At 37.7% G+C, this 21294-nt stretch overlaps 1 protein-coding gene across 3 annotated transcripts in view; it reads right to left on the minus strand.

The window, feature by feature from the left end:
- cacul1 (CDK2 associated cullin domain 1) overlaps positions 1 to 21294 on the minus strand; it is a 177977-nt gene that overhangs the window by 92897 nt on the left and 63786 nt on the right. For all 3 annotated transcript variants that reach the window (XM_066679086.1, XM_066679085.1, XM_066679087.1), the window contains exon 2: positions 21151 to 21277. In XM_066679086.1, coding sequence (XP_066535183.1) covers positions 21151 to 21277 — 127 coding nt within the window. The remainder of the gene's footprint in view (positions 1 to 21150; positions 21278 to 21294) is intronic.

The following is a 21294-nucleotide window of genomic DNA, read 5'->3' on the forward strand; positions in this document are numbered from 1 at the left end:
ACTTTAATGTTGTGTATTGTCTTATGTAGCACCTTGGTCCTGGAGGAACGCTATTTCGTTTCACTGTATACTGTAAACACTATACTGCTGAAATGACAATAAACTTCTTGAACTTGAACTTGAATCTGAGATAACACCCAGAGAAGGGTTGTAAACCACACTACAGGCCATTCCAGGCCCTGTTTATGACTCAATGTCTTGATAATAATATTCCACTTAGATTCAATGTCCTCTCACATATTTTAAACACTGTTAAAACTAAAAGAATCAGACATTCCTTAATTCCTAAGTTTCTTACATGGTAAACAAGTTGCACAAGTTAATTCCAGTTGGACTATCAAAATTATTATCATGGGTTTAAAACTACATTTGTATGAACTAAGGTCTTTACATACTCTGTGTTATTTAAGAATTATGTACAACATGGTTTTGTCTGAATTATATTACTTTCTGTTAACATATAATTTTTTATATTGCAGAAGCAGGATTCCGAATCTTAAATAATGAGTCAACAGGAATCTTCCTTAAGTCTTTGTCTTGTCAAGTGTAATAAACTGTATTTGTTGTCACTGCCAAGGGTGGTTCTAGTCTAAAAAGCACATTAGCTTTTTTTTCCCCCAAAACGTTCTTGAAAATTATCAACTACCAATACTATCAAAATTAGGAACTACTACTATCAATTACCAACATTAAAGAAAGAAAAAAGACAGCACTTAATTACTGACAAATCATAACATTACAAAAAAAAGTCCCATACACCATTACACTTCCACTTCAGCACCACAGCGCACCTTTAAGGTTAGGTTTGATATAATCCAGAAACATACCCCATACTTGATAGAACTTTTTTTTGGAATGTTATGATTTGTCAGTAATTAAGTGCTATAGTTTTTGTTTCTTTTCTTTAATGTTGTTCTGATCATTTTCAATAAAGTTTTGGAAAAAAAAAGTGCTAAAGTGAAGAGCTACTAGAGAGGCAGCCATCTCACACAGTGCCAGAAAGTCCAGAAAGTTCTAGACAGTTTATTTATCATGTAGATAAGCTAATCTTTAGAGGGGGAACATATTGTACATTGTTTTGTACCACTGAGTTACAATAGATTGTATAGATGAAGTCCAGTTGACCATAATGCACTTTCTCAAAGCAGCAAGAAGGCCCATTACCAATAAATCCTAATCAGAAGAAAGCTCCCCAATATACGCTCCTAAAACTAGAACTAAGGGTCCAGTGATATTAATATATGCAGTGAGCACTTAATTTCCAAATCAATTGATTTCCAAAAAATTTTGATATATGGACAAGCCCATATTAGATCTAACTTAGATGAGTCCATCTTTTTCATTGTATCAGGGGTGATAAATGATCTATGGATAATCTTAAACTGCCTTTCTGCAAACTAGTTAGAGCCAAGGCTGCAGTGAGCACAAGCTAGTATTTCCTCCCACTGTCATCCGAAATCGCCTTGTCAAAGTCCATTTCCCATCCAATTCTGCTAGAGCTAGTATTCAGCTAGGTTTCTTTATTTAATATGTTGTAACATTTAGAAATGAAAGTCTTTTGTTTGAGATCAGAGTTTATAAATATTTCTAATTTATTTAAACTATAATTCTGAGGTATGACTGAGTTGGCATACCTCCTGAGTTGAAGGAATTGATAAAAATCACGTTGAGGGATATTTAGTTCATAACTTAACTCGTAGAAAGACACGGGGCAAGTTCTAAGCCATAGGTCTCCTATAGATAATATCCCTTTTTCTTATTTAAATCTAGGCTTCCTTCCAGCCCATATAAAATTCCAGATAATAAAGTTGTATTGTCTAATATATTTCTTTGAAAAAGTTAAAACAATCATTTGCAAAACATGTAAGATCCTGGGTAAGATAATTATTTTAACTATACTCACTCTACCTAGCAATGATATGGGAAGACATGTCCATCAGTGCAAGACATTTTTTATTTTAAGCATAAGTGGGGGGATATTGTGCTCAAACATGTTATCTAAATTGGGTGATATCCAAATGCCAAGATAAGATAGACCAGCAGGGCTCCAAGTGAACGGTATTGTATTCATTGGATTGTTTTGACCCACTCTAACATGCTCTCCACTCTACAGATTTGGGGAAATTAATCCTGTTGCCTGAAAAGGTTCAGAAAATTGTAATTAATTGAATCAGTTGTGGTAAAGAAGTATTTGGTTTATTAATAAATAATATTATATCATCTGCATAAACTGATAAGCAATTATTAGGTCCATTAACAGAAACATCATAAATATTAGAATCAGATTTAATTGCTTCAGATAATGGTTCAATAACAATGCTGAAAATTAAGGGTGCCAGGGGGCAACCTTGCTTGGTGCCTCTACCTTTTGTTGATTGGGTCAGTACACTGACCATTTGTTATAATGTGAGCAAGAGGTTTCTTGTATAATATCTGGATCCATCTTATAAAATGTTCCCCAAACCCATAATGATGCAGTAAATTAAACATGTATCTCCACTCCACCCAGTCAAAAGGTTTTTCTGCATCTAGCCTGAGCAGAATAGTTTCTTCTTTAACATATTGGGCATGCTGTACACGTCTAGCATTATTTGAGGAATGTGTTCCTTTACTAAACCCAGTTTGATCTGGGTGAATAATAGTGGACAGTACTTCTTCCAGTCTATGAGCTAGAATTTCAGCTAAAATTTTAGCGTCAACCGACATCAAGGAGATAGGTCTTTATGAAGCTGGGTCTTCTGGATTTTTCAAATGAGAGTTATGTTAGATGATTTTAGGGTAGGCAGAAGGATTCTTTTATCAAATGCATCTTTATACATACGAAGCAATGGGGCTTTAATAATATCTAAGAATTTTTCTTTAAAACTCTGGGTTGAACCCATCAGGGCCTGGACTTTTGTTGTTAGGGAGGTTTTTGATTGCATTCATTAGCTCATTCTCTGATTGGATCTTCCAATATCAGTACATCATCCTGTTGGACATGCTTCAAAGCAGGTGAAAGCTTATCTAAAAAACATGATATTTATGATTCTGAGTTAGAACACTGTGATTCATATATATTTCCATAATAACACTTACAGACCTCACCAATATCTATTTTTTAAAGAGTTATTCTTCTTTTATTTTCTTTATTTTTTTTTTTTTATATTCTTGATTTTAATTTCTTTTATTCTTTTCTGCCTGAAATGAACCTAGCAAGATATTTCCCTGGACTGTTTCCATATTTATAGAATTTCTCTGGCATTTAAAAGCGCAAGCATAGTATCCCCTGGGGTCTCAATTAATTTAATTTCTAATTTAGCTATTACTTCAGATTTGCCTGAGCCTGATTATTGTGATGGGAAAATGCAATATAACATTGTAATGAGATAATAATGATGATAATCCACCAATATGCTCTATAATGATTGTTATACACAGATACATCCTGACTGAAGTATAGACCATATTGTGCTTAAGCTCATGACCTTAAAGTGCTTATTACGTAATGTTCTCAGGACATGACCCTGGAGTGGGGAGGGAAAATGCTTAACAATGCACTTCTGTAGTTAAATTAAAGAAGTAAGATCGCTAGATAGATTAGAGAAGTCTTATAAATATGTTGAAGAACATCCTGAGTGGAAAAATTGACCTAACCATCTGCAAACATTACGCTGACAAGAGAAAACTAGATAAAAGAAATATGTATAGCATAAGATAAAAGTTTGGGAGTGTCTGTGTTTTGAGCAATGAGACATGATGTAATAATGACCGAATGGTTCACATGACAACTGGTGTACGTGACAAAAGGTCCTATGTATACTGCAACAAATGTTTTAATAAACTAGAGATTGGAGTGAATAAAGACTCTGTCTTTATTCCTCTGGTTTCTCCTCGGGCCTGAGAATCATTTTGGAACTCTGTCTTCCTTCCTGGTGGCACTTAAACAATTGCCATAACAATTAGCACTTTTATTTTTTGGGAAGAAATTATCAATCCTCTGATTTATGCCTTTCAAAATTTCCCAAATTAGAGAAGGATCCAGAGAATTAGCACTGTTGTTTAATGAAAACATATTTAATTCCTTTATAATATACTTCACAAATTAAGGATCTTTAGTTAGGTAAGTTTGGAATCGCCAAAATCGAGGCTGAGGTTCAGTACTGGCAGATCTATATACCAAATATACTGGGGCATGATCAGAGATTATTACATCCCCTATAGAACAATCAATAATATTATCTACAGGGTGGGCCATTTATATGGATACACCTCTGACCACTTCTAAAATGTTTTCAAAGTGCCACAAACAGAATGTTAATATCACCAACCATTCCCATTTTATTAGGCCCACCCTGTATACTACTATCAATAAGAAAATAATCAATTCTTGAAAAAGATTGGTGCACATAGAAGAAATTTCCCATAGGGTTATGAACCCTCCAAACATCTACCAGACCACAACATATTTCTATGAAATTAGTGCTCTGATCTGGCCCAGTGGGCCGAGATTTACCTAATAATTTATCTCAGGCAACATTAAAATCCCAGCCCAAAATAATATTACTACATGACCAGTACATGACACTTAAATAAAAAATATCATATTACTACATGACACTTAACTTGGTAAAAACCTTCATGAAAAAATGAACATCAAAAATATCAGGAGCATTGATATTATCCAGCATTAGGGGTTCATTATGCTATGTTCCCTTAACTAGAATAAAACCTAGATGTATCTTAAACCATCAATATTGTCTTTCTTTTAAGTGAATAATGAATTCCTTTAATGTTCCAGGAACATATCTTTGTATGCTCGGACTGCATCACAGTTTAAATTACACAATAACAGCATATAAAGTTTGGGACTGACATCAAATTTCACATAAACTAAAATATTTCCATACAATTTCAACAAAACTAATAGACCTCTAAACATTGAGTCTACTACTTTGAAAATAAATAAATCCTTGCTTCGACAACTTTTACCTTGTGCACCTCTAACCCCCTTGTTACCAGGACAATGAAAAGACATTGCTATTAAAGCAACTCTGGTGCTCCTTGCAGTTTATGTTTCCCCCAAAAACATGACGTTTAAATGATAGAACTCTCTACACCCTCTATACATTTTCATCAACGGTCAAGTTACAAGGAGAGTCGAACAACCTTTCTTCTAAGCATTCTTATTATTAACACAAATTAACTTGATCACCAGTCTTTCCTTCCTGTGGAGAGTGACAAAGTGTTGGTCTACCCTCATACATGAGTTTTAATGTGGTAGGATACATCAATCATGGTGAATCAAAACCCTCTCAAGTGCAATTGCTTTCGAACATGGTCATATTCCTTCCACTGCTTCAACACTTGCACAGAGAAGTCCTGAAAAAATAGGATCTTTTTCCCGTTGTACTCTACATTTTGATGTTCTCTCACAGAACGAATAATTGCTTCTTTGTCAGTAAAGGGATGGAATCTGACAAGTAGGGGACGGGGACAACCATTCCGATCAGCTTGCTAGTGAAATGTGCGGTGAGTGCGTTCCAATTACGATTCCATACGATTTTCACAATTGTCTGCCTTCCACTGTTTTCAACATCATCTACTTTCTCTTGAAGAGCTGTATTTTTTCTGCTTTAGTGATGGCTAAAGCCTTGTTCTCTTTTCTCAATAGAGATGATCCTAGATTCAGCTTCATTGACTCTCTTAGTAAAATCTTTAACGTCAGCATGTAATTTGTCGAACGAGGTAAACATTCACTCCAGTCTTTCATCCAAGATGTTAGTTATTTTTGTGGAAACCTCTTGCACTATCTGAGGGATTAGAGATTATTCAAGAAAGGAGCTGCTGGCTGTAAGAACAAAGGAATAAGCCAGGATACAACACTCTATCCGGGAGGAGACCCCGGGGCTGTAAGGCTGGGGCTAAGCGAAAGGCTAGGCTAGCGGACAACCGTATGCACTACAAGCCCTCTGTAATCATGGGGAATGTAAACTCACTGCCTAATAAGAATGACGAGCTGTCCGCACTGAACAATTACAAAACAGCAGATTTACCATGAGAACTGCTATGACACCATGGTCTGGGATGTGCTGATAAACCCGCACGATGAGAACAATAAGGGTATAACACTCTCTGAAAATCTAACTAAATTTCTCTGCAGATGTGTTATCCCCTGCCAAGACAGTTTGCTGTTATCCTAACAACAAACTATGGGTAACGTAGGAAATCAAAGCTGCCCTCAACATGAAGAAGGCTGCCTTTAGAAGCAGAGGAGCAAAGGACAGCTACAGGAGGAAGGCAGGGAAGGAGCTAGTAGAGAACTCAACTCAACTTTATTTATAGAGCACTTTAAAAAACACCAAAAGCTAAAACAAAGTGCTGTACAAAAGATGTTTATAAAACAAAATAAAATAAAATAACCAATAAGGAAAAAATAAATAACTTCAATAAAAACAAATCTAATAAAACAAAACAAACGTCTCATGCTGGGTTAAAAGCCAAGGAATAAAAATGGGTTTTAAGATAAGTTTTAAAAATCGAAAGTGAAGAAGCCTGCCTAATCTGTAATGGTAGGCTATTCCACAGTTTCGGCGCAGCAATTGAAAAGGCTCCTCTGAGCTTATGTTTTGACCTCGGCACCTCCAGGAGCAGCTGATCAGCTGACCTGAGGCACTGAGCAGAGACGTGTGGATGTAGCAGCTCAGTGAGGTAAGGTGGGGCGAGTCCATTTAAAGATTTAAAAACAAATAAGAGAATCTTAAATTGTACTCTAAAATGCACAGGCAACCAGTGGAGAGAGGCCAGAATGGGAGGTATATGTTCACTCTTATACGAGCCCGTTAAAAGTCGGGCAGCAGCATTTTGTACCAATTGGAGACGTCTGAGGGAGGACTGGCTGACTCCAAAATACAGTGCATTGCAGTAATCCAACCGGGAAGTGATGAAGGCATGGATTACTGTTTGAAAGTGCTCATGTGTGAGAAATGGCTTCACCTTTGCCAGCTGCCTCAGGTGGAAAAAGCTGGACCTAATTACTGTGCTTATTTGGCAGTCCAATTTAAAATCACTCTCCATCTTAAAACCCAAATTTAAGATAGTTGGCTTCACATACAAAGTCAAGGGGCCCAAATCAACTGGAGGGGCTTCACAGGGACCACTGGGACCAAATACCATCACTTCTGTTTTGTTTTCATTAAAATGTAAAAAATTTAAAGAACAATATGAGAGAGTTCTGGGTAGGGGTGAAAACCATCATGGGCCACAAGACAATGACCAAAGTCGTGGGAAAGACAATGGGGGATGCGAATAAACTTAACGACTTCTTCAATAGGTTCAACCAGTCCACGCCCCCCTAACCTCACTACAGCTATCCTAACATCTACAATCAAAATCTCTTCCCCTAGACACTTTGCTAGCCCCTTGCACCTCTTCCCCCTTCCTCCTTCCCCACCTCAACACAATCCTTTCTACACCTTACTGCAGAGCAGGTCAGAGAAACATTGAGGAAGCTCCACCACAGGAAAGCACACAAGTGTGCCCACTTTTACTGAAGTCCTGTGCTGCTGAACTGGAAGAACAACTACAATGAATCTTCATCCTTAGCTTGCAGCTAGAAAGAGTGTTCACCCTTTAGAAGACATCGTGCATCATTCCTGTCCCCAAGAAGAACAAAGCCAGTGAGCCTCATGACTTCCAACCAGTGGCACTCACATCACACCTGATGAAGTCATTGGAACAACCCTTCAACACCATCCAGCCCTTTATTCTTCAAGGCAAATAGGAAAGGATGCGAGTGGACCCTTAACCTGGTAGCCTGGATCTGCAGTTACCTCATGGACAGGTCACAGTATGTCAGACTGAAGGACATCATGTCTAAAACAGTGATGAGCAGCACTGGAGCATCCCAAGTCACAGTCCCTCTTCTCTTTGCCATTTACACCTTGGACTTCTGCTACAACTCTGGGCTGTGCCACATCCAGACATTCTCTGATGATACAGTCATAGTTGGATGTATCAAGGACAACAAAGAGGAGGAGTATTGGAGCCTTGTGAGGGACTTCACTGACTGGTGCCACACTAAATATCTACCTCTTAATACCTCAAAGACTAAGAAGCTAGTCATTGATTTTGGTAGGTCCAGACCAAGATCGTGACCAGTTCTAATAGCGAAATGGACTGGACTGCACACACCAACCACTTGTACAAGAAGGGGTAGAGCAGGCTATACGTCCTGAGGAGGCTGCAGAAACTCCTGTGGATGTTCTATCAGTCTGTAGTCATCAGTGTTCTATTTTACACTGTAGTGTGCTGGTGAGGCTACACTTCCAAGAAGGACTCATGCAGGCTGGACAAGCTGAACAGGTGAGCCGGCATGAAGCTGGACACTCTGGTGACAGTGGCAGAGAATAGAACACTCCACAAAATGCTGGCCATTATAGATGATGACAGTCATCCTCTGCACACTGTCTTCAGCAATCAGAGGAGCCTTTTCAGTGCTAGACCGCTCCTTCCGAAATGCAGGACCACCGACTTCAAAACTCTTGTCTCTTATGTCATCAAACTCCTAACTGAGAGGAAGGAGAAACAGGATGAAGGAGGAGGGATGGGAGGAGCACTAGCAGTAGCTACTACGTACCAGCCATGGACAGTTACACAAGAGGAAGTGCTATAACATGAGATATTGGCACTATAGTGTTGTGGTCATAGATCGGTACACCAATGCTAATATCTCATGTTAGAGCACAAACCTCAAGTGTATTATTGCAATAATACCATAGTTTGTGTCGACGTTTATTATTAGGTTTTAAAATAAAAACGACGGTGGAAATTTGTTTGTTTATCAATCTTCCGCGAGGAAAAATAGTTCCTTTCTGTCACACATTCCTTTTTGCTCTTTTCAACAAATTCTTTGTGATATCTTGTATCTTGTGTGATAATAAACCTAAATCAGGACAAAGTAGAAATAAACACATCTAGTCAATAAAATGTCATGGTTCTGATTCAGAACTTGGTGATATCATACACTAAATGATGCCAAGTTCTCGAGCGGAGCTGTGGAGCTGGTGAATGAGATCAGCGGAGAAAAAAGAGGCGTCTCGACTCGAGTTAAACACAATCACAAAAACCACATAGACGTAGCAATTTACTGTTTTATTTATATATTTTTATATATATATATATATATATATATATATATATATATATATATATATATATATATAGCATTTTCTTTTGTTTACAAAGCAGACAGCAGACTCTGTTCAAAATAAGGTGCGTGAATAGAAAATGAACTTGTTTCCCATTGGGTGGTAATAATAGTAGTAATTGTTATAGTGTCGTTATCTTGATCTTATCCTGCCTGCTGCTACTGTTTTTTCTTGTTGAAGAGAGTGGCTGGAAACTGAATTTCCCTGAAGGAGTCTTCCCAAGTGATTAATAAAGTTCTATATAATCTAATCTCTAGAACTATCCTACAAAGAGGATTGCAGTGCAGCTTGTACTAGAACTGCTATTTTTCTTTCTCATCTTCTGTCTCATTGGGAGTGTGTTGTTACAGAACAAAATAAGAACTTAATATTAGTATGTTATTACACTGATAAAAAACTTACCTATACAGTTATTTTTCAGGGGCTGGAAAACTGTGTTCAGTGTAGCCTCCTGTTCAAGCACACACAAAAAAAAATTGGCAATACAAACGCATTCTATTTATAAAGCAAACAATGCCAAAGCATCACAATATTTTCAGTAATTTAAAAAAGCACTTATGAATTGCATTTACATTAAAGTTGTCTGTTCTTATCAGCAAAAAATGTTTCTGCAATTTAATAATAACAAAAATGATCCACAAAATTTAAGCTAGCAGGCCTATACATATGGAAAATTAAAACAAATAATACACAGCAAAAGAAATTATGGTTTAAAGTCTGCATATTATAATATTAAATTCACTCAAACCAACTGAAAATTCAAATTAAAACATTAGCTAAAACTGATATAAACTTCACAGGCTTCCAACTGCTGAGGGTTTATAATCAGCATATCAGGCGCCATGATTCAATAGAGCTTTAAAAAAAATAATAAAATAACAGCAATGTATATTTAACGCACAAATACCTAAAGTTAACAACCAGTTTTGTATCACGACAAACGGAGCAAATGTTTAATAACCTCAGAAACAAACAAAGTAAAACAGTGAAAATATATATACTTACCAAATTTTGATTCCACGCAATAGAAATGAAGACGCAGTGAGTAGAATGAAAATCAGGAGCACTGGTGTCGTCTAACTCTCACCCACCCCAGTGGGCACAGGTCAGTTGAAAAGACGTTAAGAGGATGTCTTTCTCTGACGTCAACTGATGGTCGAAATCTGAGGGTTGAATCTGGAAGCTTTTATTAGACGACTTTTTCCTGACGTCTATGTGACGTGCGCAGTTGTTTACGAAGTAAATTTTACGTCATTTTGATTGTCCTTTTAATTTTACGTCTTATTTATGTCATTCTAATGTTTCTTTAAAACCATACTTTAGTCATAATTTGTGCTGTTTATTTAATATTTCACACCAGAAGCCTGTATTCACAAGATGACATAACATAAAAAAATGTCTAATATAAGATCAAACTTTTTTTTTTACATACAGTCAGGGTCTGGGAAACCCTCGGCCCAGACTCGGCTGAATCTTGTGGCTGAGGTGCGGCTCAAATAACTCGGTCCAGCAAGCCTTAACTAAATTGCGATAAACGGACTACGACTGAGTTTGAGCCAGAAGCATGCCATTAGTGCGAGACTCTGCCCAGATCTGGCTCATTATCGGTTGTAATAGTTTATTTCTATTACACCCTAAGAACTGCCATTTACGTTCAGACTTTTCTATAAAAATATGTGCTACGCTAAGGCCATATAACAAAATGCTTAAAATACAAAAATATTTCACGAATAGGTTTGGAAAAGTAAAATAAATAAATATATAAATACAATGTAAAAAAATGGCAGAAGGGTACTTGAGTTTGAGTTTCCTCAAATGTATGGAAGTACACATTTGACACATATTCATGGCATACATCAGTTCCATCAACAGTTTGCAAGCCTCTGCTGTGTTGTCACATTTTGTCAATACCTCACTGCCCTCAACAATGATGGAAAGCCGTATCCTCATCTCTGGCAGCCGGGACAACAGGGATCTTCAGGATGTGCAGTGTAGAGAAAGAATGCTCAAGTGTAGTCACCTCAGTTGTACTCCTTGTTGAATTCCAGCTCTATAATTAAACATATAGTGATTATGTACATGCTCTGTTCTCTTCAATATATTTTCTTTAAAAATCTTTAACGAAAAACTGTAAACTGCTTATGCATGCAAATTCATTAACTACAGAACTTCAATTGTAAAAGATTATCAGGTTATAGTACAAACGGTTATGCAAACAATTATTCTACAACTGATGGTAAAGATCTCATCTAAATAACTTAAATTAAACTCCTATCTGCTTTTCTCCCTGCCCACCTGAATTTTTCACTGCCCCACTAGTTTTCTTACTGCAGTCCATCTTTACATAATTACATAAGAAAATGATTTAGTTCATGTTCATAGTTAATTTTGAAAAATTTAACTAACTTCACAGCTCCAAAATTAAACTACTTCACATGCTTTTTTAAATTTTATTCTCTCAGTAAATAGGCTTCTGTCGTTTTCAATATAACCTCCTTCAACCCATTAATCACTAGCTCAAAATCACTGCTACTCCCTAACAAAGAATTAGTGTGGAATTATATATTTAAAATATTACATTACCCCAAAAACCAGCACTGAGACTGGGAATGTATTTTAACCTACTTAGCTAATACCTTATGCCTTCTTCATGTGTTTAAGCAGTTTTATTTCTTATTTTATTTCTTATACTGAGGTATGCGGTTCTGTGAGACATAAAAAACCCACAAAAATGTTACATTGTCTTGTAAAATACATCATCAAACCACATAATTACTGTAATGTCAGAGGAAAAAAAGAGCTAACTAGAGTTAAACATGTTAGCTAAAGTTTGTCATTTGAAAAAAAAAAAAAAAAAAAACGGTTCAATATTACGTAACATATAGCAGTTGATAGAATAACGTATATAACATTACCAAAATATTTGTGTAACCAAAAATATAAGGTTAAATTGAAATACTTACGGGATGAAGCTGTTCCCTAAGGCCTGTGAGAGCTGCTTGCGCACCGTGGTCACAGAAATAAGCGCAAATCTTCATCGTCTTCTTCTTCTTCTGTGATTGTACAGTGGTTCGCTTCTCATTCAGAGTTCATTCATTTTAAAAGCTGTCGTTCCAGTCCAGTCTTCAAAATCTTAAATAACAATTTCCTCCCTTCACTCTCTCCTTATTAACCCTATTTATCATAATAATTTCTGTCGTTTGTGTCCCAGTCATTACATTAATATTCTAAAATATTACAATATTAACAGAGCTTACCTATGGCATTTAAATAATGATTCTATTTATTTAACAATTTTTACATTGCTTTCCAGACAGTTACCAGTATTGTCCCATACGATTAATACAAAGTACTTAATAAAATGCTCTGATCAGTGTAGTGTGCTAACTTCAATGGCAATCGCCTGGCCAGCCGACAGTGCCAATGTGAAGCCGGAACTGGGCCAGATACAGGGTGCCGCATTCACACCGAGCCTCAGCCAGCCAACAGTGCCAACGTGCAGCCGGAACTGGGCCAGATACAGGGTGCTGCATTCACACCGAGACGGCAGCCAGCTGACAGTGCCAACGTGCAGCCAGAATTGGGCCAGACGCGGCGTGCCGCATTCACGCTGAGGCCAACAGTTCCGAGCCTGAGCCAGAATCGGCCCAGATCTACCTTGGTAGCTGGGTTTAAGCACATTTACATCATGAGGTAGATAAGATTAGTTGTCTGGCAGACGTTAACAGGTGTTTTTACATCACCTGTGAATGGTTTTAATGTTATCGTTAATCTGTTTACAACATACCAAATAAATTAAACACTCTCTTTGTTTCTCACTCGCTTAGACAAGCAACGTTACACACAATATTCATTATCTGTGCCTTCCTCCTCTAATGTGTCTCTCCAGGGCAAACCATGAGTTTCCTTGAAAACATAACAGCATTTTAATTATCAGGCGTTATATTTAGGGTTCAAGCACTCAGTGAGTAGAACTACTCACTGTTTTTGTTATGGTGTTTCTTATTGTTCTTTTTCTCCTGTAAAAGTCATTGTGCGGAAGAGACCGTAGGTCGTACAGACTCCCTACTTGGAGGGTAGATCTAGTTTGTGTGCATCTCGGAGGACAACAAAAATTACACTGATTGGCCTAATGGGTTCCTTGGGTCCTGACATATCAAAAAAGGATTAGTCAAAATTTTGTTCCACCCATTTTATTTTGCGATTCAATATGGCCGCCATATGCAAATGAACCTCTTCAGCTTATCTTATGTTTTACTTACAAATTTATAACAATTTCATACTTTACTCAAATGTGTTCAAATTTCATATTCTACTTCCAGATATGATTCTGAGGTAGCATGTCAAAGGAGGAGCCAATATTCATATAAGGGATGCTGTAAATGCTACAAATAATATATAATAATATAATAAATTTATATCTCAGCATCCACAAGGCGGATTGGACCGCCGTTTGACATGCTGCTTCTGTGGGCAAGGCTATAAAAGGAAAATTAAGGACAATTCAATTCAGGCAAAATTGTGATCGTCATTGGCCAATTAGCTGTCAACAGCTGTTTGACAAATTTAACAAGGTCCAATCATCATTGTGGCACTTCCTAAGTGCATAAAAAGTTTCGTAATTATAGCCACTATATAAAGAAATTATGATACATCTCAGTGAAAATTAAGCATATCGACACGCGGTTTACTTATCTGCATACTCTGCAGAGGGCCTGACAACTTTGTAATTGCTGTCAAAAAATGCATCGTATTTTCTCAATCGCCAGTTGTTTGAAATTGAATCTCTTCGAACTAGTCCGTGGAATTTCACTCTATTCCCAAATAACTAACCTTGTTAGAGTCTGTAGGTCAATAATTATCAAAAAAGTTCAACATCTGGACAAACTTTTGTTGTAATATATCAAGTAATCGAAATGTGTGGAGCTTTAAGCATTTTTTCAGCTGTAACTCCAACAAATTAAGTCCAGTCCTGAACAAATTTGACATACCTATGTAGGGCCTTTCTCTGAAGAAGCATGTACAATGTGACTCAAATCCACCTAAAGGGGGCACTACAATTAGACAATAACTGATTAAATGGGCTTTTTTATGTTATAGTGCCATCTAGGATTGCAGTGGCACACCAACTTAATTATGACATCTCCTCCTCAGTCTGATCAAGTATATGAAGTTTTAAAATTTTGGGAGAGAAAGCGCTTTTGAGTTATAGGTGTATATTAGTGTACACATATAGCATATATTTGACTTGAGAAATACATGCTAGATCTCAGTTATTGGGAGTGGCCTGTCAGTTACATATTAATAAAAGTGCAACACTTTTTTGATAAGTATTAAAGTTCAGATCCTTAGGATTCAGCTGATACCACATATGTCCATGTTAGGTAAAAATCCACATAGGAGTACATGCTTAAATATTTCTGTATGTGCTTTCATGGCTGATCTAAAAATATGTGAAGTAGTTATTTCTCACCAGCAGATGGCAGTCTAAGACTATATATTGGTCTGTTGAAATGCAATGTGGAGCAAAGACCATAAGGCCCAGAAACACATCACTTGGCAACAAGGTCCAGCAGGTGTAACATAACTCAGCCAAGGAAAACGACACTCTTTGGCCAGATGGTGGCGCTATAGCAAAGGGATACGCGTTGAGGTCTATATCTCCTACACCGTAAGGTCTAGAGATGAAATCTTTTTTTCCTGATTCCTTGGCTTAAGACAAACTAATTTGCTATTTGGTTCATTTAGCTCCGCCCACTTAGATTTCGAGCTAATTTGCATAATTTGCAAAACATACTTTTGTCAATAAGTCTGTGAATTTTTGATGAATTCCCTTGAGCTTGGTGCCAAAACGTTAACATGAGTCTCACCCTGGGCAATTATAGAACGAATGTTGACATTTCGATTCAAGATGGCCGCCATATGCAAATGAAACTCTTAGGCTTATTGTATGTTTTACTTGAACGTCTGTAACTCCTCCATACTTTATTCAAATGGGTTCAAATTTCAGATTCTACTTATAGACATGCTTTTAAAGGTAGTATGTCAATGATGTAGGCCTGTTGCTTCCAAACAGGCCTATTCTGCGAGAACCCCTTTAATTGCCGCTTGCGGCTATATATTATCTTATTTTTTTTTTTAAATTACGATTGTAAGTTAAATATATTTAGTAGTTTGATTCATGTTTTCTGTGGGGAATTTTACAACAGAGCATTGCCAGTAAACACAAACACAAAAGCAACACATTCGATCTTAACAATCTAGGTTGGATATTATATAAGAAACTGCCAGAAAGTTTGATTAAGAGAGAATTTATCATTTTACAAGAGAAAAACATACAAGAAATTTTAGCAGGGGCAGGAACAAGGACCTTTGAAGTTGTGTGGCGTTGTATTATGGGTGCCCGCTTGAAGGCCCAACTTTTGCAACTCACGTTAGTAGTATACGGCACCACTTTATGTAAAAATGATTGATGGTGTAAATATTTCCCCGCTTGACGTCATTACCGGATGATGCAATCACGGGTATGTTAGGAATGTATGGAATTTTTCCCATGATATCACACGTTGTGTATGAGATGGATGTGTCTTCTTTGAGACGTATGGAACTTTTCCCTTACCGGATTTGTATGAGGGGGCGATGTCCTATTGGTAATGTATGTTATTTTCCATGTGATGTCACCTTTAATGCAATAATGGTAATGTAATTTAATGAAGTGAATGTGTTTCATTTGCCCACAGTTTCATCGCAACTAGTCTCCTCTCTAAACAGTTAATGTGTACTGCTATTTGGTTGGAATGAAAACCTGCAGCCACATCGGCCCCTTTTGGATAAGATTGGTGACCCCTACTTTAAGCTCTCTGTTTTGTCTACATAGTTGCAGAGTATAGTTAGAGCTATTTCTGCAATTATGAGGCACAAGTAAGTAAAAAGTCAGCCAAAATAGAAATACTTCAGTAAAGTGCAGCTAAAGGAGAAAAGTATATGAGTACATTAATGTGGTATAGTGGCTTAGTAGGCACAGTATGAATAATGTTTGGGTTAACGGGAGTACAGCCATACGTATTGTTCAGTAGGGGGTCTCTTAACCTTCTAAAGAAGAAGTAATGATTTTGTCTGCTAAAGGAATCATTTGTTAGTTTTGACTCATCTCGAGTGAGATTTACTTGCCATGCCTCTAAAAAGAAAGCCTAGAATGCATTAAAGGTTAACAAAGAAGAACAATCCAAGGTTGCCTGTCTAAGTTACTAAATATTTTTGGCAGCAAGGAACAAATCTTCCGGTCCTGGCAGTGGATGATGCTGGGTGTGGTTGGTGTGAGGTTTTGGATTCTGTCGTCATGGGAGAGGACAGTAGGCCTGTTTTAATGACTAATACTGGAGAGCTGAGTGAAAACAAATAGAGACCCCATAGGAAATGGCTACCATTGGCACACTTTCGGCATTTGATGAAAAAGAGCAAACATGGGAAGAATATACAGAGATTGTTTTTAATTTTTTTAGGCAAATGCTATTGCTGACGGAGACCAACAGAGGACTATACTGATTATTGTAGTGGGTCCTAGAACATATAGTTTAATGCATAACCTGCTGAGCCATGAAAAACCCAAAGATAAAACATATGAGCAGCTGGTGGCTCTTCTTAAAAGTCACTATGATGAAATTTGACTCACGCTCACACAAGTAAAATGAAACAGTGACAGAGTATGTAGCTGAGTTGTACAAGCTGGCACAGGACTGTAACTGTGGCGATTCTCTTCAACAGATGCTGCAAGATAGGCTGGTTTGTGGGACAAATGATGGAATGAATGCAGTGGCGTTTATTATCAGAAGCAAATTTAACAATGCATTACAAATTGCATTATCACTGGAAGCAGCTCAGTAGAATGCCCAGGACTTGTAAAATAAGTACAGAGACGAGGTGTGGCACAAGATGCAAAACAATTCAAAGAGCGAGGGGGCATGGCACAAAGAGCAGAATGAGAGGGTGAGAGGCAAAAACTGTTACTGATGTAAGGAAGTGAATCATACTGCCAAGGAATGCAAATTTAAAATGAAAAAAAGTGTCTTGTTTGTGGAAAAATTGGACACATAGCACAAGCTTGTAGAAATCTGAAACAAATAGAGGGGAAGTGGCATAAAAGCAGAACAGATAAGAGGCAGAATTCAAAGCAACAGTCCAACAAGGTTGAAAAAGGATGAAAGTGAAAGTGAGGAAGCTGAGAGCTTAGGAAGTGTTCACTTTGGGCTGTGTTAAACATTATGGAGAAAAAGGGAATGAGAATAAAACTACAAAGATGTCACCTTATACTGTTGAAATGGAACTAAATGGACAAATGGTAAACTTTAAATTAGACTCTGGTTGTAGTGTAACTGTGATAAACGAAGCCTTTCTGAAGATCAGAAAAAATCAATAACACCAATACGGAAGCCTACAGACTTGAGACTGGAAAGGCCAGTCTATAAAAGTACTGGGGATTGCCCAAGTGACTGTTACAGGCCATGGGCAAAGAAAAAATTTGCCACTGGTTATAGTGAAAGGTAATGGACCTAACCTGTTAGAGCGAGGATGGCTGGAGGAATTAAAATTAGATTGGGGCCATGAGGAGCAAGTTCTACAGGTGGGAACAGTAAAAGATCAGCAACTTAAAGTGCTAAAAAAATGAAAACAGTTTCAAGGAGGAGTTTAAAGGAGCACTTTAAAGGGGGTCAAAGCAAAAAATCATGTCAAAGCAAAAATTCATGTATCTCCTGATGTACCGTCACGATTTTTCTGACCCCGATTGGTGCCTTATGAGATGAGAGCCATGGTGGATGAGGAAAAAGAGACTGGAAAAGGAGGGTGTAATTAGACCTGTACAATACTCAGATTGGGCTGCTCCTTTAGTACCCATCCTCACACCTGATGGATCTATAAGGCTCTGTGGTGATTATAAGCTCACTGTTCACAGAGCTGCTTCTTTGGAACAGTACCCAATACCACAGCTGGAGCACCTGTGTGTCCCCCTGTCTGATGGCAAGCAGGATATGAGTCATGCGTATCAGCAGGTAGTGGTGGATGAGGAGTCCCAAAAGTATCTGACAGTAAATACTCAAAGAGTAATGTTCACCTACCAGAAACTTCTGTTTGGAGTAGCATCAGCACCTGCAATATTTCAACGAGTAATGCAAGGGCTGTTGCAAGGATCCCCAGCGTAGCTGTGTATTTAGATGACATCTTAGAATCAGGGGTAAACACTCAAGAGCATTTAAAAATTCTTGATGAGGTTTTGACCAAACTAGCATGCAGGTCTTCGTTTAAAAAGAAGCAAGTATGTTTTCCTGCAAGATGAGGTACGCCACAAAATTTAGGCATGAGGGTTCCATCCCATTCATAGTAAAGTGAAGGTTATCATAGAAGCCCCGGCACCTACTAATATTTCAGGGCTGAAAGCCTATTTGGGTCTGTTAAATTATTATGGAAAATTACTGCCAAACTTATCAACCCTGTTGGCTCCGCTACATTAGCGGAAAAGAGAGGCATTGGGAAATTGGGTAAAGAACAGTGTGATGGAATTTGTTCATTGAAATGATTCATAATCAATAGAGATATTTTTAATCAGCAATGACCACGCATGCTTGTGTAACTGAAATTGTTTTATTCCTAATTCTCTGTGTAAAACAGCAGACTTGTGTGTGTGTTTCAAATAACAGCATATCGACACCTTCCATTCAATCAACTCCTTTTGTGTCCAGACCACAGAGAGGAGATAACTGAGACCAAATAGGTAGAGGGGGATGCATAGAGCATGTCTGGAAAGGTGTTAGAAATACAAAAGAGTAAAAACAAATGATAAAAGAGTTGGAGCCATACTGGGAGCAGGATACATTGAAAGGTGATTGAAATGTAAAATAGCAAACAGATGGTATCTTCAAAAGGAGTTCCAGGTATAAGAGACGCTAGTTGAAAAATGGTCAGACAGAGAGGTAAGTGTTGCGCGCAGCATCCTCTCTCAATTAAATAAACTGTTCTTTTACTTGAAGCTGACTCAACTTTCTTATTTCTGTCATAATTTTCCACTACAACAGGCAGAATCAGAAACTCCAAGGAACTGCTACAGTCTGCAAAGGTGTTAGTGCACTACTCCCTGAGTAAGGAACTTCTGCTATCTTGCAATGCTTCACCTTATTGAGTGGGTGTGGTACTGTCACACCGCATGCAGGACACAAGTGAAAAGACCACTTAGGGTTTATGTCTCATACCCTCACACCTGCTGTGAAACGGTAGTTACAGCTGGATAAGAAAGATTTAGCAGTGATATTCGGGATTCAAAGGTTTCACAAGTATCTCTATGGCCATCATCTTACAATTTCACAATTTTAGAGTTAGCACTAATCATAACCCTCTGACTTCCCTGTATAATGAAAAGAATCAATCCCTCAAATGGGATCACCGAGAGTGCATAGATGGGCTGTACTAATGAGTGCTTATGAGTATACCATTGTCTTCAGGCCAGGGAAACACAAGCAAATGCTGATGCCTTGAGCCGATTGCCAGTTATGGAAGTGTTACAGGAAGACCCACAGACTCATCAAGTCTTAATGTTAGAGATGATGGATGAGGCGCCCATAACCTCAAATCAAATCAGATCATGGATTGTACATGATGTGATATGATCCCAAGTACATGAGTTTGTCTTGCAAGAGTGGCCAAATGAGGTGGACATACAGTTCCAGAGAAGTATGGAATTGAGTGTAAGGGATGATGATAAGGAGGTTAAGGTCCACTTTTGATTTACTCTGGCCAGATATGAAGGCAAGAGTACAATGAAAACAGATGAAACAGAAACAATGCCACGACAAAGGAAGCCAAATGTGCAGTTTTTCATCTGGAGATGACATGTATGTGTGTAACTGTGGTTGCGGACCTAAATGGGTTCCTGGGGTGATCTTAAGCAGCACTAGCCCACTATCTTATCAAGTACTTACTGGAGCAAGGCAAACTTGGAAACGACATGTACCAGATTAAAGCAGACGCTTAGAGACAGCTCAAGATCTGGTGTGGGATTCTTTTGAGGAATGTGAGAAGGATGAGAGCTTGGAGCTGGCCTGCATCCTGCCTGAGAGCTCAAAGTCTGAGAGCTCAAAGACGTGGTTGAGAGTGTTCCATTGGAGGGAGAGTCCTGTTCCGGTCACTCCACTGAGATAGTCAAAGGGAGCGTCGGCAAGTCTTAAGGAATTTGTTGTGTAGAGGACTTCAGAAAAAAAAAAAATAAAAAATGTATTTTTGGAAACAATAAATACAGAGGTAATATTTGTGATTTCATAGTGTGTTCATTTTTGTTTGTGGCATAACGGGAAGGAGAATGTGGTATAGTGGCTTTTTTTTTTTACTTTTTTTTTTACATTTCATGTCAAATCTTTGTCTTACTGGAATTCTGTGAAGCTGGTTTGTGACAACATCAGTTGTAAAAAGCGCTATACAAATAAATTTGATTTGATTTGATTTAGATGCAGTATTAATAATGTTTGGGTTAACGGGAGTACAGTCATACATATTGTCATACATATTGTTTCTTATCATTCTAAGGAAAAAGTAATTCTGTCTGCTGAAGGAATCAGTTGTTAGTTTTGTCTCATCTGGAGTGAGAATTACTTGCCCTGCCTCTGTAAAGAAAGCCTAGAATGCATTAAAGGTTAACAAAGAAGAACAATCTAAGGTTGTCTGTCTAAGTTAATACAATTAATGAATTAAATTTACTTTGCTACAGTCCACCACTGGTTCTTTATGCTTCTACCCTTACAGAGTGAAAGCCATTTGTTGTTCTGCATATTTTGTTAGCTTTTTACACTCTGTTTGTAAATGGGGACACTGAATTACCTACAAAATCATTCTCAGTGCAGCAGTGACTGGTGGCATTGTGTTACTGTGTTGCACTGGCACAAGTTTCACAAATTATATGATTCAACTACAAAACACCAACCTGTATATCTGCTCATAGGAGATGGATATGTGGTCCGTTGGGCTTTGAGTGAGAAGATGTTCAATGGCTGTTTCAAGTTTTGGCCAGTAAGTTGTCTTGTAGTCCTCTGATGTCATTGCATTTATCACTATAACAAAGCATAAA

This window comes from Hoplias malabaricus, chromosome 8, assembly GCF_029633855.1.
Source record: "Hoplias malabaricus isolate fHopMal1 chromosome 8, fHopMal1.hap1, whole genome shotgun sequence".
In the NCBI taxonomy this organism is placed as follows: domain Eukaryota; kingdom Metazoa; phylum Chordata; class Actinopteri; order Characiformes; family Erythrinidae; genus Hoplias; species Hoplias malabaricus.